This window comes from Pipra filicauda, unplaced genomic scaffold (assembly GCF_003945595.2).
Source record: "Pipra filicauda isolate LSUMZ 115617 unplaced genomic scaffold, ASM394559v2 scaffold21_size4447388_pilon, whole genome shotgun sequence".
In the NCBI taxonomy this organism is placed as follows: domain Eukaryota; kingdom Metazoa; phylum Chordata; class Aves; order Passeriformes; family Pipridae; genus Pipra; species Pipra filicauda.
The window spans coordinates 616706-629733 of NW_024104332.1; the positions used below are offsets into that span (position 1 = coordinate 616706).

Below are 13028 nucleotides of genomic sequence, written 5' to 3' on the forward strand. Positions count from 1 at the left end.
AGGCATTAGAAAAGTAGCTAAGCAGAATTAGAAGAGAGTTAGGAAAAAAGGCTTCCCATGTAAGCACAACAATACCCTGAGATGAACCATGAATGGTTTGTCATATGTTCTTGCCATCACTTCACGATTCAGCATTCCCATTTCCCTCCCGTCTACTCTGTGATTTCAAGACAAAACAAAGCTAAGACAATGTTGTGAGCACACCCAGCTTGCTTACAGAACAAAGGTTTTCTCATCCTGTTTGTACGTGGCTGAACTTGATGAGCTGCGTTTCCACTGCCCAGTTTGCACAGTCTGGGGCCAACCTGGATGTTTTTAAGTAAGAGTTACTCATTTAGCAGGAACAGGTAATTCACTGACTGGCTGAACTGTTCAGACGAATTCCCTGCACTATCAAAGCTTTTGCTTCTTATACGCTTATGCAGCTTATCTGTTACTCTTTGAAATGCACACCTAGAATCCTTCACTGCATTCTCACCTCTGGCTGGATTCAAAAATTATCAGAGGCAAAATACCAGGATCATCGAGTCCTGAAAGTCATCTCTCTCTGTTTCCACTACTGTTAAGCTCCAGATTTCTGATCTTAGAGACCTGAAGGAGAAGAAATACATGTTTTGTATTTGATTTATTTCTGTGTTATTAAATCTTGTTTGTGCTTCACCCAGGTACAAGCAACACTGTGAACTTATTTCATGCCACAATGGATCATGTCATCAAGTCATTATTCCCATTGGAAACACTGCAGAGTTGCTTGCAGGCTTGGGAGCATATGATATTCCCAACTCCAGATCCTGTGATGGGAATGAAATTCATAGTAAGTTGGTAATTACATCTGGTCCTATACTGTGAAGATACAGGTGCTCAGAGACAAGCACGTCAATACTCTGTGTTTATATTTTTGCAAGATAGGAGGAATTCAATTTTATTCAGCTATTTCCCAGTGACTGTTGGCAACTATGTATCAGCAGAACTTTTTTCACTTTTTATTTTAAAGATAAATTGCTTGGTGCACTATCAAGGATACTTAGAATTTAAGAATAGAACCTATTAGGCTGTCACTCTTCCAGAGACACAGACCTTGAAGAGTCTGAAGAAGTAGTCTTTATGTGACAGCATAATAAGGATGTCAGGCCCCCACCCTCCTCCCCCAATCTTCTTGAACGACATTTTCCCCAGCAGGGAAAATTAATACACTTCAAAAGTTATAATGTGCCGGAAAACATACATCAGCCATCAGCATGATTTTCTAAAATGAAGCAGTGTGGAAACCACATTCTTAATCAACTTTCATAAACCAGCTCTCTTCCTTTTGCTTAAAAAAACCAAAACAAAATATAAAAAGAAGCGCTTCATAATGCTTTCACTGTTTAGCATTAGGTTTGCTAGTGAAGTGTGGAATATTTTCCTTCTTATGTTATTAAATTTCAAAGACACACTCCTTAGGGCTTGTCTTAAGTCTGTCATCTGTGCTGCAAGTGAAGACTCTTAACACTTGGACGGCTCAATCCCTCCCCTTGGATCCCACCAGCAGATCAATCAGACTGGCAGCCCCTCTCCTCCCTGCCAGAAGTGTTTGTGTTTCCCCACCGCTGAGCTGGCTTTTGTCACCGCTGCGAGTGCCGGCACTGCTGAGCGAGGGAGGGACACGCACGGGGGTCCCTCCTCAGCGCCCAGGGAAGCGCCGGCGAGGCGTTCGGTCACAGCAAAGAGTGGCTGGGGCCTCACCAAGGATAGGAAACAGAGGATTTAACTAAAGCAACGTAATAAGAGGGGGAAAGAGAGGAGAACAAACAGAGAGAAAATGGAGATGAATGTAAGAGGGAAACGACAAAGGATTAATGAATATGAATCAAGAAAATATGTCAACAGGAAAAGCAAACGTGCTAGAAAAATAAATGGAGATAAGAGGAAACAATGTGAAACAAACCCAGCAGATTCAACTATAAAATAAAAATCAATCTCATTATTGATGTTCTCCTCCCTGCCAGTACCTCTTATACATTTTTCTAGGTGTGTGCAGAGAGCTCTATTTAAAGTATTGCCCGTCAGTGGGAAAGAAGACAAACAGGAGTTGAGGGATAAAAGTATATGACTTCCTGACTTGCTGCAGGTGGGAAGCTTTACTTTCTGGTACTTCTGAGGACCTCAGTAGAAGTTCAAGGTACAGAGCAAGCTGAAAACAGGTGTCCTTGACATTGATTCATGTCAATAAAAAGGGAACATATTCAAAGCCTTTAGATGTTTGTGTCACTGACCTGCCTGTGGTCAGGGAAATATTAAGACTCTACATAGCAAACTAGTTCCCTTATTACCATCAGGCACGTGATGGAGAATGAGAAATGAGTTAAGAAATCCATAAACAATATTTGAGTCCAGATTATAGCTGGGACATGCCATGAAAGAGCTGAACTCAAGCTGTGAGTCTTCCAAGTTAAATGGGAAGGTCTAGAACAGTGTTAAAATAAATAACTCAAAGCTGAGCTTACAATGTCCCAGAGCCAACACAAGACAACAGCAGCACCTATAAAATCCCACTGACTGAACAGAGAGGTGAAGCTTCTCCGTATTTCAGAACTGGCCAGTCCCGAGGAAAACAAACGCTGGCTTTGCATCCTGTTTGCAGCTGAGGAGGCGACTGGTGCTCGGCAGTAGTTTACAGCTCTGCCAGTCTCCTGATTAGCTCCCTCAGACATAAAACAAACAGAGATGACAGATGATGATGTCCCTATCACTGAGCAGTAGTTTTTGCTACACAAATCATGTTATTTTCTGTTTAGAGGAGGCAGCGTGGTTATATCATTAAAGGAATTGCTGACAGCTTCTGCTATTAATGGTCCCAAATGTGCCTCCTGCCATCTGTGATGGGCAAACGATAGTAGCAGGCAATGATTAGCTTCCTGAACTACCACTTAATGAAAAGGCAGATTTTTTAGAAGCACAGATCTGTTTCTCGGTGGCCTTTGAGAAAGCTCTTGATATGAGTCATCTGCTTTGTAAAATGTGGTAATTTCACAGGGAAGAGCCACTAATCCGAGAAGTAAAGATATAGTTTGCACTTATGAATGTTTTTTCATTGTAACCAAATCTGGCAGGAATTGCCTTTGCTCTGAGGACAGCAGAGCAGACCTAGGGGGTTGGCAACCTGCAGAGCCCAGCTCTGAGGCGATGCTGCGTCAGTTTGCGATGGGATCCACTCCCTGTTCACTCTGCTGTAACTGCAGTTATGGGGGGTACTGCTGGGGTTGAAAGTTTTCATTAATTTTCTGTTCTTCTGCAATTTTAGTGTGCTCTCTGTTTTTTTCCTAGAAGGATATGTTAGTCAACCAAGTTGAGGCTAAGATGACAGTCCCAGATTTCTTGCATCAGCTGTTCAAAAATTTCAAAGAATCGTCTTGCATCAAGATGCAAAATGGCTTGGTTTTTGGGTTTTTTAAAATATATCAGCAGAACCCAATTGACTTAGTGCTTTATGATTGCTCTGAGCACTTCTGCAAGCGCAATGGGAGAGAAAAGCAGGCACAGGACTGAATTTCACAGACTGGTCAAGAGCCAGAGAAGGTGGTTTTGCCAGCAGGCAAGCCAGATCTTCAGTTTTTCCAACACAACAAGCATATATTCTCTTTTCATTCTAAACTGAAATGATAATCTATTTCTGAATAGAAAAAAATTCTCAATCCTCTGTTATACAGTCCACTAAATACACAACATGCATAAAGCTTTATAATGGTCATAATGAGGTTCTAATCATGCTAAAAATTGTGTCTTTATAGAAATCTTCAGGTGCAGCATTGCAAGCTGACGACTGGATTTGCATCTGATTTGGCTGTTCTCAGAACAAGCATTAAAGAAACTTGCTCTGGAATAGAAATAGATGAATGTCAAAATTAAATAAAAGAAAGGGATTGTTTGAAAGTGAAGATGAAGAAAGTTGGCCATTTTTTCCCCTTCTCAAGCAAACGATGAAAATAGAAATATTCTTCTCTGTTTATGATGGAAGGATAAAAACATCACTTTAGGGTCAAGCACAGGACACAGAAATGAACTGCTGACGTTGCAGGAAATCCTGCCATCAGTTGCAGCAGCCAGCACTCAAAAGATGGACCTTTTCTTGAATTCCATTATGCTATTCATTTTTCAAAAAAAAATTAGGGTGTTAACACTTGCTATGAATAAACCCCTCTAAGCTGTAAACAGTTTCTGTACTGAAATACACTCTGACCCTGGAAAGCACAGAAAACAAGGTGAGGGTGGGGGAGGAAAGGCAGCACAGCTCTAAATGTTGCCTGAAACAAGCTCAGTCTATGGCTCTACCACAGCATTTGCATACCATGTTATTTTAATCATGTAATTAATTAATCTCAGTAATTACTGAGAAACAAAGCAACTCATGGCAGGATAAGAACTGTAATAAAGAAATCAGTAGAACCATCAGGGGATGTCTATTAGGACCAGATTTAAGAGGGTCATTCTTTTAATTTTAATATTGCCAGCATAAAACATAATTTAATGCAACAAGCCAGCTTTTATTTAGGCAATTACCTACTGGATTAATATAATAGTAGGGGAAAAAAAAAGGTCAATATTTGTATTTAATATTTTCAGTGGCATAGTAATTTAACAGTGCCCATCTTGGAGGGGAGGTGGATCTTTGATTTCAGGATGTAGTCAAAGAATCATAGAAAGGTTTGGGTTGGAAGGACCTTAAAGACTGTCTTGTTCCACCCCCTGCCATGGGCAGGGACACCTTCCACTAGACCGGGTTGGTCAGAGCCTCACCCAAGATGTCTCAGGTTGTACCAGAAGGATCCCTGAGCTTGGAACCTTGTCCCAGGGCCCCGGTGCTGAAGAGATGCCACCCCATCCCATGTCCATAGGCAGAGGCAGCCGGTTCATCCCTCGGCACACTTCTGATTGCCAGCAGTGTCGCACCAGTGTGACACCAGAGTAATTCCAGAGGAGAACCAGGCCCTGATCCCTCTCTCTCATGTGTGTCTCAGCTCTCATCTGGAGCCTCACAGACATAAATCAGAAAGGCGAGGGTTTCCTCCTGAGGAAAGAAGGGTGAATTGCTGCTGCACACCTAGTGCTTTTCCATTAGAGCCTCCTTCCAACGCCAGAAGTAGCAGAGGAGATAAGGAAAGGGAGGATCAAGCTAGTGAATATTCTCATTCATTTACATTAAGTAACTTCGAGCAGAAAGCCAGCTGCGGAATACTGGGGAAAAATCACTGCAAGGCAGATTTGTTCACAGTTCTCATCTCATGGTCCTTTTGCATGCAAAATTCCCATTAACTTGTGCATTTGAAAGAGGCAGGATTCTACACAAATTTGCCTGGCATCTTCAATGTATATTCATTGAGATGCCAGAGGAAAACCCAGTCAGTCACTGGGTGACTTCTCTGTAAGTCACTTCACAAATGAAATCCAAATTATCTTTTAAAGATGGTATTTGAAATTTTGTGTCCACACAGGGAGAGAGGGATGTTTTCCAGGCAATTTTGAACTACTACTTCCAGGTAGGTAGGGGATGGAAGTAGATGATCTCTAAGGTCCCTTCCAATCCAAAGCATTCTGTGATTCTATGATCCAGCCAGCCCTTCCAATATTAAAGGGAAGCATGGCTGTTGTCCAAAGCTGGGTTTGTGACAGGCGCAGATCGGAGAGGCAGTGGAAGAGCTTCATTACCAATGGATTTATGCTGTGTAGTGTCCTGGCAGCAGATGCTGTGGCTGCTGATGGGATCTACAGCACTGGAGATGAAGGAGAGGGCCTTTCTGCTGGGGCAGCACAGAGACTTGCCAGGTGCTCAAAAGCACCTGCAGGAAGCTGCAAAGCAGAGCATTGTTTCTTATTCAAATGGGCATCAACTCCACATTGAGACAGAGAGAAAAACATGGGCTGGGAAGAGCTGGACAGGGTAAATAATTAAGAAAGTACAGTGCTGAGAAAATGAAGCGTTAGAGAAAGCAGCAGCAATCTGTGTGCTCACTGAAATGAGAAATGTGACATTTAAATGACCCAGTAAGCCTGTAGGAGCAGTCGTGGTAGGCTGTTGTTACAGTGTTTAAGGGATTTCAACCCCCGTGCTTCAGGCCATAAGGCAGTTGTTACCTGCTCCAGCCTGGCCAGAGCCACGCTCCCCCTGCCTGCATGGTACTGCAGAACTGTCCATTATAGGGGTTTTAAACCATTTTCTGAAGCATCTGGACTTGGCTCCTGTCAAAGGCAAGGCACCTTTGCAGCTCCAGCTGAACCGTTGCTCTGATGTGTTATGACAATTCCTCTGTTCCTACAAATGTCTAGATTAAGCTCAATTTTCATTTCAGCTAAATGGTTCACTTTACAAAAATAGCCTGTAGAAATGCTCAGTGGAAAAAAGACAGGACAGAAACCTGCCCAGAGTATTTTGCCACTGTGATAATTAAAATATAGTGTCAGGGGCTTTCCCTAGAAATTATTTTAACCAGAATCATATTATACCATGCAGTTCAATAGGTATTCCCAGTTAATTCCCACCCATCACACCGGATGCAGGAGACTAATCCAATGCCTGTTTAGTGCACTGTGACAAACCCTCTAAAAGGTGAACCTGGATTGCAACAGTCCCTGATAGTAAAGAAAACATCAGGTAGAAAGCCTGAACAAATGGCAATTTAACAAGGATGACAGTACCAAAAGAGTTTCTTGCAAGAACAATGAAAAGTTACCCCTGGGGTTTAAGCTAAAAAAGGGCACTCAATGATTTTTCTGAAAAAGTGAAAACTCTTTTGATTTTAAATCCTTGTAAAGCAAAGTCAAGTTGAAGCTGTCACCATAATCTGATTGGAAGTTTCATTTCAAACCCCTCACAGCCTATAATGTTCTGATTTTAAAGGTTAAACAAGCAGTACAGACACAATCTGATTAACTCTTTTCTTCCCCTTTCCAAACCTCAGACTAGCTGAACAAGTTAAACTAGCTGGAGGCCAAATTTAACTTGATAGCTGACAGTTGGTGGAAACATTGAAGGAGGAGGAGGAAGACAAACTAAGCAGGAACTCTATCAAACTTGAAAATGATGTCTTAGAAGATTTAATTCATCCTAAACTCCTGGCATCAGTAACTTCATAAAAGAGAGAGGGAGAAGGAAAAGTTCTCATTGGAGAACACTTTAGCATACATGAACATAAGGAAAATGTCTTGTTCCCCTTTGCTGGTCTGATCCGTCAGAATGAACAATTCCCAAAGCAAATCAATTTCCTCCTCCTACTTGATCAAAATACTTTGTTTTACAACATGCTGGCGAGGGTCATTTACAGATCTCCTGAGTACTTTCTTCCTCTGCAAAACCTGGGAGATATATCTCTCTTCCCTCCAGAAGAGGGAGGACTTATGCTAATTAAATTGATTTCTCTTTAGAAAGGGGGAATGTTCTTCTGTACTGGTGTTTTCATTACAGTATTACAAGCTCTCCCCTTCTTCACAAAGCAAAAACCACAAATGATCTTTTCTGTGTAGGTGTGAATTCACAGACAGCAGGGATAAAGATCCACAGGTTCCAAAAGGCACACAGGACATATACAGAGAGAGGAAGAAATATTTCATTATAACATAAGTAAAGGTATAAAAATTTTCAGTATGATCCACAGGTTCAGAAAGGCACACAGGACATATATAGAGAGAGGAAGAAATATTTCACTATAATATAAGTAAAGGTGTAAAAATTTTCAGTATGTTAATATTTTTATCAGCTCCCAATGAAGGAATGGCTTCCAAGAAGCTACCCATGTGTGAAAAGTTAAGCATGTGCCTCACTGTACTGAGACAGACTTATTATTTCTCTGGTTCTTTTATTAATTACTTCCCTGACAGGCTGCCACTCTCTCTGTCTCTTTTATCAATGCAGCCACTCACTGGCATACAACCTATCTCTTGATTTATGGCACCTCTAAATTTGCATCACATGAAGCTGAATGACTGAGTGACAAAGTTCTGGAGATCCGATGACTTCACATCCATCATCGGTTTAACCATTTTCCTCTTCTGCAGAGAAAAGGCCATACAATAAGGGGAACCTCACAGAATTACTGCTTTTCAGCACTGAGAAAGGAATGAAGCTTTTCTCAGAGAGCTGAGGTTCAGCATGGCACCAGTCCAAGGCAGATCTCCAGCCCAAGGACATTCATGGGTTTGCCATCAATAAAGAAAGACAAATTGACTTGCTCTTGTCTGAATCTTTCCCCCCAGATGCTCTCCCTAATGAATGTATCACTGCACAAAATGGAATGACCTCTGCAATATACCTCAGTTTTGGACAAGAACGTGCTGGGTGGTTCTGCATGACCCAGTTTGCTGAAGTTGCTTATGTAAAGCTCTGGGCACCTTCAGCGTCCAAGTCTAACAACAGAATAAATAACCAGAACCCACAGCCACAAAACAAGAGCCAACAGCATAGAAATACTTCTCAGAAGACTTCCATGCCCTTCATTCCAGCTGGGAACTGTAAGAAACATTTTGTTTAAGCTGGCTAATGCTGGAAAATCAAATCCTAAGGAATGAAAGTGTTCATACATGATGTCTCAGTAAGGTTTCAGGTTCAAAACTAAACTTTTGAGTAGATTTGATTGGGGACAGGAAACAATGTGATACATGGGAGAGTTAAGCACTCCACTCTTCTTGCAAGACATCCAGCAAGAGGCAAAAGACATAATTATCAACACCATCTTGGTAATTCAAGAAAAGAAACTCCAGGGAATCCCAATATTTTAAGCTCCACCAGGAATATGTTGGAAATCTCATGACATGAAGCTTTAAGATCCTGTAATACATCCACACTTAAGTCCCATGCTTGTCATAGAGGAAACACAGCTACAGCAGTGGAGGTTTCTATGTCTGTAACAATTTGTAACTGTTTGTTGTAAAAGGTTTTCATACAGAAGAAACAGAGATTTGCTGGATTTTGCGACCAAGCTGACCAGAAGAGCAGTGGAGGTAAGAGAAGGGAGCACAGTTTCCACAAACTGGCAAGGAAGGGAAGTGATGTCAACGGTCATGACTGGAACTAAAGGAGCAATCACGTGGCCAGAGGGGCAAGAGAGAAGTTTCAGCACATTTCAGGAGCCTGGAGCCAAGTGCTCCGTGAGCATGGGGCCTTCACACCCATCCAGTACATTCCTCTCATGTGAATCTCTGCTCAGAATATCCTGCTGAAGTAACTTAACTGTCACTGTAGACATCCCTTCACTCTTACTGCTGAAAAAACATTTCCATTAGGAATGCAAAACCAACAGTCAAATGTCAAATGAGGGTTATTTACATCACAAGAAGTAATTCCACATAATTTTAAATTTTCTGTCTGCATTATGTCTTATGTCCTGGAATTGAAGCCATTAAATTAGGTTAAAATCCTGTCCATTGACTGCAGAACCACTCATAATTTAATCTTCCTAATAACATTAAGAGTGCAGTAGGATCCTTGCAAACTAAGGGTAGCATGATCTATTAGCATTTCAAGTGTGTTTTCATGCAGGGGGACTGATAACAATATAAACAAATTCTATAAAGTATGAGTAGTTTCAGTGCATTATTTACTGAAGCCTGAAAACAGAACCACTGCCTCACCAAAGGTACAGTTTAGGCATTTTAGGAGAATTCTGCAGAATTTATTAGAGATGAAATGAAAAGTGTTCTGTAAAAGCATGATGGGGTTCTGTAGAAATGATTCAGAAATCCTGCAGTAGTGAGCAGAGAATACTTTTGCTCTGTGTACTTGTAAAAACAGCAAAATGAATAGAGCACTAAGGGGCAGATAGCTGGCACTGGCTCAGTGCAAGCAGGATTAGTCTGCCTGCTGTGGATCAGGTTTACAAACTGCACAGAAAACCAAAGGTGTGCCTGCCTTCCTTGGATTCATCCCGAGCCGATCAATGACAAGTGAACGAAGCACTTTTGGAAGTGCTCACAAAGCCTCACACTGAACAGATCCAACCGGCTCCTGCGCCAGCTTCAGTTCCTTTCCCTTACACCTGTTTATCCCCTCTACACACACACACTCTTTAAAAATCTTACATAAGGAAACAGAAGCTCTTGGGAACACACTCTTCTGAAACAGAAGGGTACAACTCTTGCAAAGTAAGTCTGAAGTGCCTTTTTTTGGTGTGCTGTTTGTAAGGTGTGCTGTTTGCATAAGTAATTAGAACAACTTTTTCTGCCCTTTAAGGTATTCCAGAGCCAGACTAACCCCACAGGTGAAGCCACGTGCATTTAAAAGGCTACTGTATGTTGGAATCACTATACACAAGTAAACATTAAAAATAGTGACAATGAGACAGGAGCTAAAATGAGATATAGGTAGAAGATTTTAAATTAGTTGGTTCCAAGAGTTGTGACCCAAAAAAATAAGTGGAAAAGCACCATATAGTTAGATTTGGGATGAGGACTAAAGCACAGGTTTTACTTTTCATGTGGTGTCATTTATATTTAAAGCACACGAAAGACTATGTCCATTTCTTACCACTTGCAACAGAAAACAAAATAACAAAATCCACTGCTCCACTTCAAGGTAGAAATTACATATGTGCAAATGTATTTTCCCAGAAATTACTCCTAAAATGTTTGAAGCGATAAATCTCCCTTTTCACCTATTTCTATCTCCATTTAATGTCTGTCTTAGTTATCTTAGCAAGAGGGTTTTGTTTTTTTTTTAACCCAGGCTAAGAAGAGTTGGGATTCATGAATTGAAAAAGTGGTTTTGGCTTTGCTGACAGCCCTAAGGGCCCCGCTGTGGGTGGCAGGAGATGAGCACGCAGTGAGGAGTGATATCCCCTCTTTTATGACCTCCAGTTTTCTTGACAGACAAAACACCTCACAGAGTTGTAAGATAAAGGCCTGGGATGATTTTTGAGGCCACAAAGATTCTGAAAGTAATTTTTATATTCTTTTTAATGGTAAAAAAAAAGGGACACTAGCAATACTAGTGCTATAAAATGACTTTGTGAAGAATCTCTCCTGATCTTCACACTCCAGCCTCTCTGTCACAGGCACAAGTCTAATGTTTTCATTCATCATCTCAGCGTAGATAAAAATGATCCATTTTTTGAGGAGCTTATTGTCTTTGGATTACTTCTTCTAAACACAGAACCTTATCTATTCAAGGTGCATGCCTGGCTCAACCATGACCTTGTCAATCTCATTAAGTCTTGAATGAATTTCCTCAAATTTTCTTATCAATCAAGGTAATTGCTTCTTGCAGGAAATCCAATCTTCTGTTAACCACATCATTACCTGGTGATCGAAGTCCTCAAACTCTGTGTAAGCTGGAATCACTCAAATCACCCAAGAGAATAGAGAAGCCTAAATTTATAAAAATCTCCACAGGTCATTTCCATTTCAACAACTATTCCCCAGTTTGTCAAGTGCCTTGAATTAAAAATACTTTCACATCTTAGTTTTACATCAGGCTATAGGGTCGTAAAAGATGACACTATCCTTGCAAAGGCTGTGTAAGATGAGAAGAACATGAAAAGAAGGAAGAAAAAAATCTCAGGAAGAAGGGGATTTTAAGCAGGGATCTGAAGAGTCAAGTAGATAAAACCCTAAGAATATAAGAAAATCCACACAGATGGGGGAAAAGGTCCTTTTAACTTAAATCCTCCCTAGCTGGGAAGGAGTGTAAGAACAGGAACCCAGTGATCCTCAGAGGAGCATCCTGACCAGCAGCAGCATCCTGAGCCAGGGCAGCCTGGTTCTATTTAACAGCCCACTTCTGTGATTCCCCCCAGCTGATTTGAACCTACAGAAGCTTTTAGCACATGCAATATCTCCATCTCTACTTTAGCCACGAGTGGCTTGGATGCCATTGCTAATTCAGGCCACAGCTGAAACGCTTAACTCTGAAATACAGGACTGTAATTAAGAAGAAAGGCTTGGGGAGGGCTGGGAGCAAATAAGGAAACTTGCTGTTCTGTTGATACAGATCATAGACAGATTTACCAAGAGGTGCCCTACTTTCAGAGAAACTGCATGTGCTCTTCTCCTACCAACACAACAGCTCTTGTGTTGTGAAGGCTGGTGTTCTGTGCTAATTATTCTGACCTTTTATGAATCAAAAATAATTATTTCACAGGCAAAAATAAAGTAGTGTTTCCTGTACCAGTTAATATTTTTATTTATAGCTCTGATCTTTATTTTCAGTATTTGAGAAAAGAATATGTTAATATAGAGATCTGTTTTATCCTGTCTCCTAAGGATCTAGGCAGATGTCCTAGTCCTTCTGAGTTGGTGGGAATGCCATCACTGACTGCAGTGCAGCCAATGTGTCTGCCACTGGTGAAGTGTCAGAGTGAAACTGGTGGGAAATCTGGTCAGGTCTGTGAACAAAACCAGCAAATTCCTCCTCACATATAAATCTGTTGTCACTAAGCACACAAACAAGTGTATGCTTTATGCAAATCCCATAACTATTTAGCTTTATGTATATATGAACTTTCTACAAGCTTTAATGGAAGAAAACATACAATCCAGTCAGCCACATATCTAAATGCCTTCTAATTCATCCAGTCAACAGGGACACAAATGCTGTGTGTGCTCGTGTTCTCTGTGAAGGAGCAATGCTGGATGGTGATACCAAATAAAGAGTCAAACTGCTCTCTCAGGAGAATCCTGTTTAAACTCATCACATGTCCCGTTCCACACAACACAAGTCATTCGTCATGTTGCAAACCTTATTTTGCACTACAGTAAGTGTTTCTCAGTCTGTTAAGCTGCAGATTAATTTTCCTCCCATCTCAAACCCATTACAATAATTGCAATGGTTTCTTGCCTTCTGTTACCAAACTTACTGGCTCAACAGGGTAGCTAAAATCCATGAGACAGAAAGGTGCTTCCCAGTGGTTAGAGTATCTTTGGCCAGGATTTGATTAACACTAGCACCTCTCCTGGTCACAGCTAATTCATCTTCCTTCATGAACTTGCTGGGTGATACTGAGTTACAACAAATAGCTGCAACAGAGAACCTTTCGGAGGACCTGCCTGGAGCCACCTCTGGTGCC

General features: G+C 41.2%; 1 protein-coding gene across 3 annotated transcripts in view; it reads right to left on the reverse strand.

Moving 5' to 3' along the window:
* Positions 1-13028, reverse strand: part of SPAG16 (sperm associated antigen 16) — a 380760-nt gene that overhangs the window by 22339 nt on the left and 345393 nt on the right. Inside the window, exon 16 of one of the 3 annotated variants that reach the window (XM_039381322.1) lies at positions 5752-5826. The exons of the other annotated variants lie outside the window; for them this stretch is intronic. Within the exon in view, the coding sequence (XP_039237256.1) occupies positions 5807-5826 (20 nt within the window). The 3' untranslated portion in view covers positions 5752-5806. Of the gene's footprint in view, positions 1-5751; positions 5827-13028 lie in introns of those variants that run through there. 3 annotated transcript variants of the gene reach the window in all.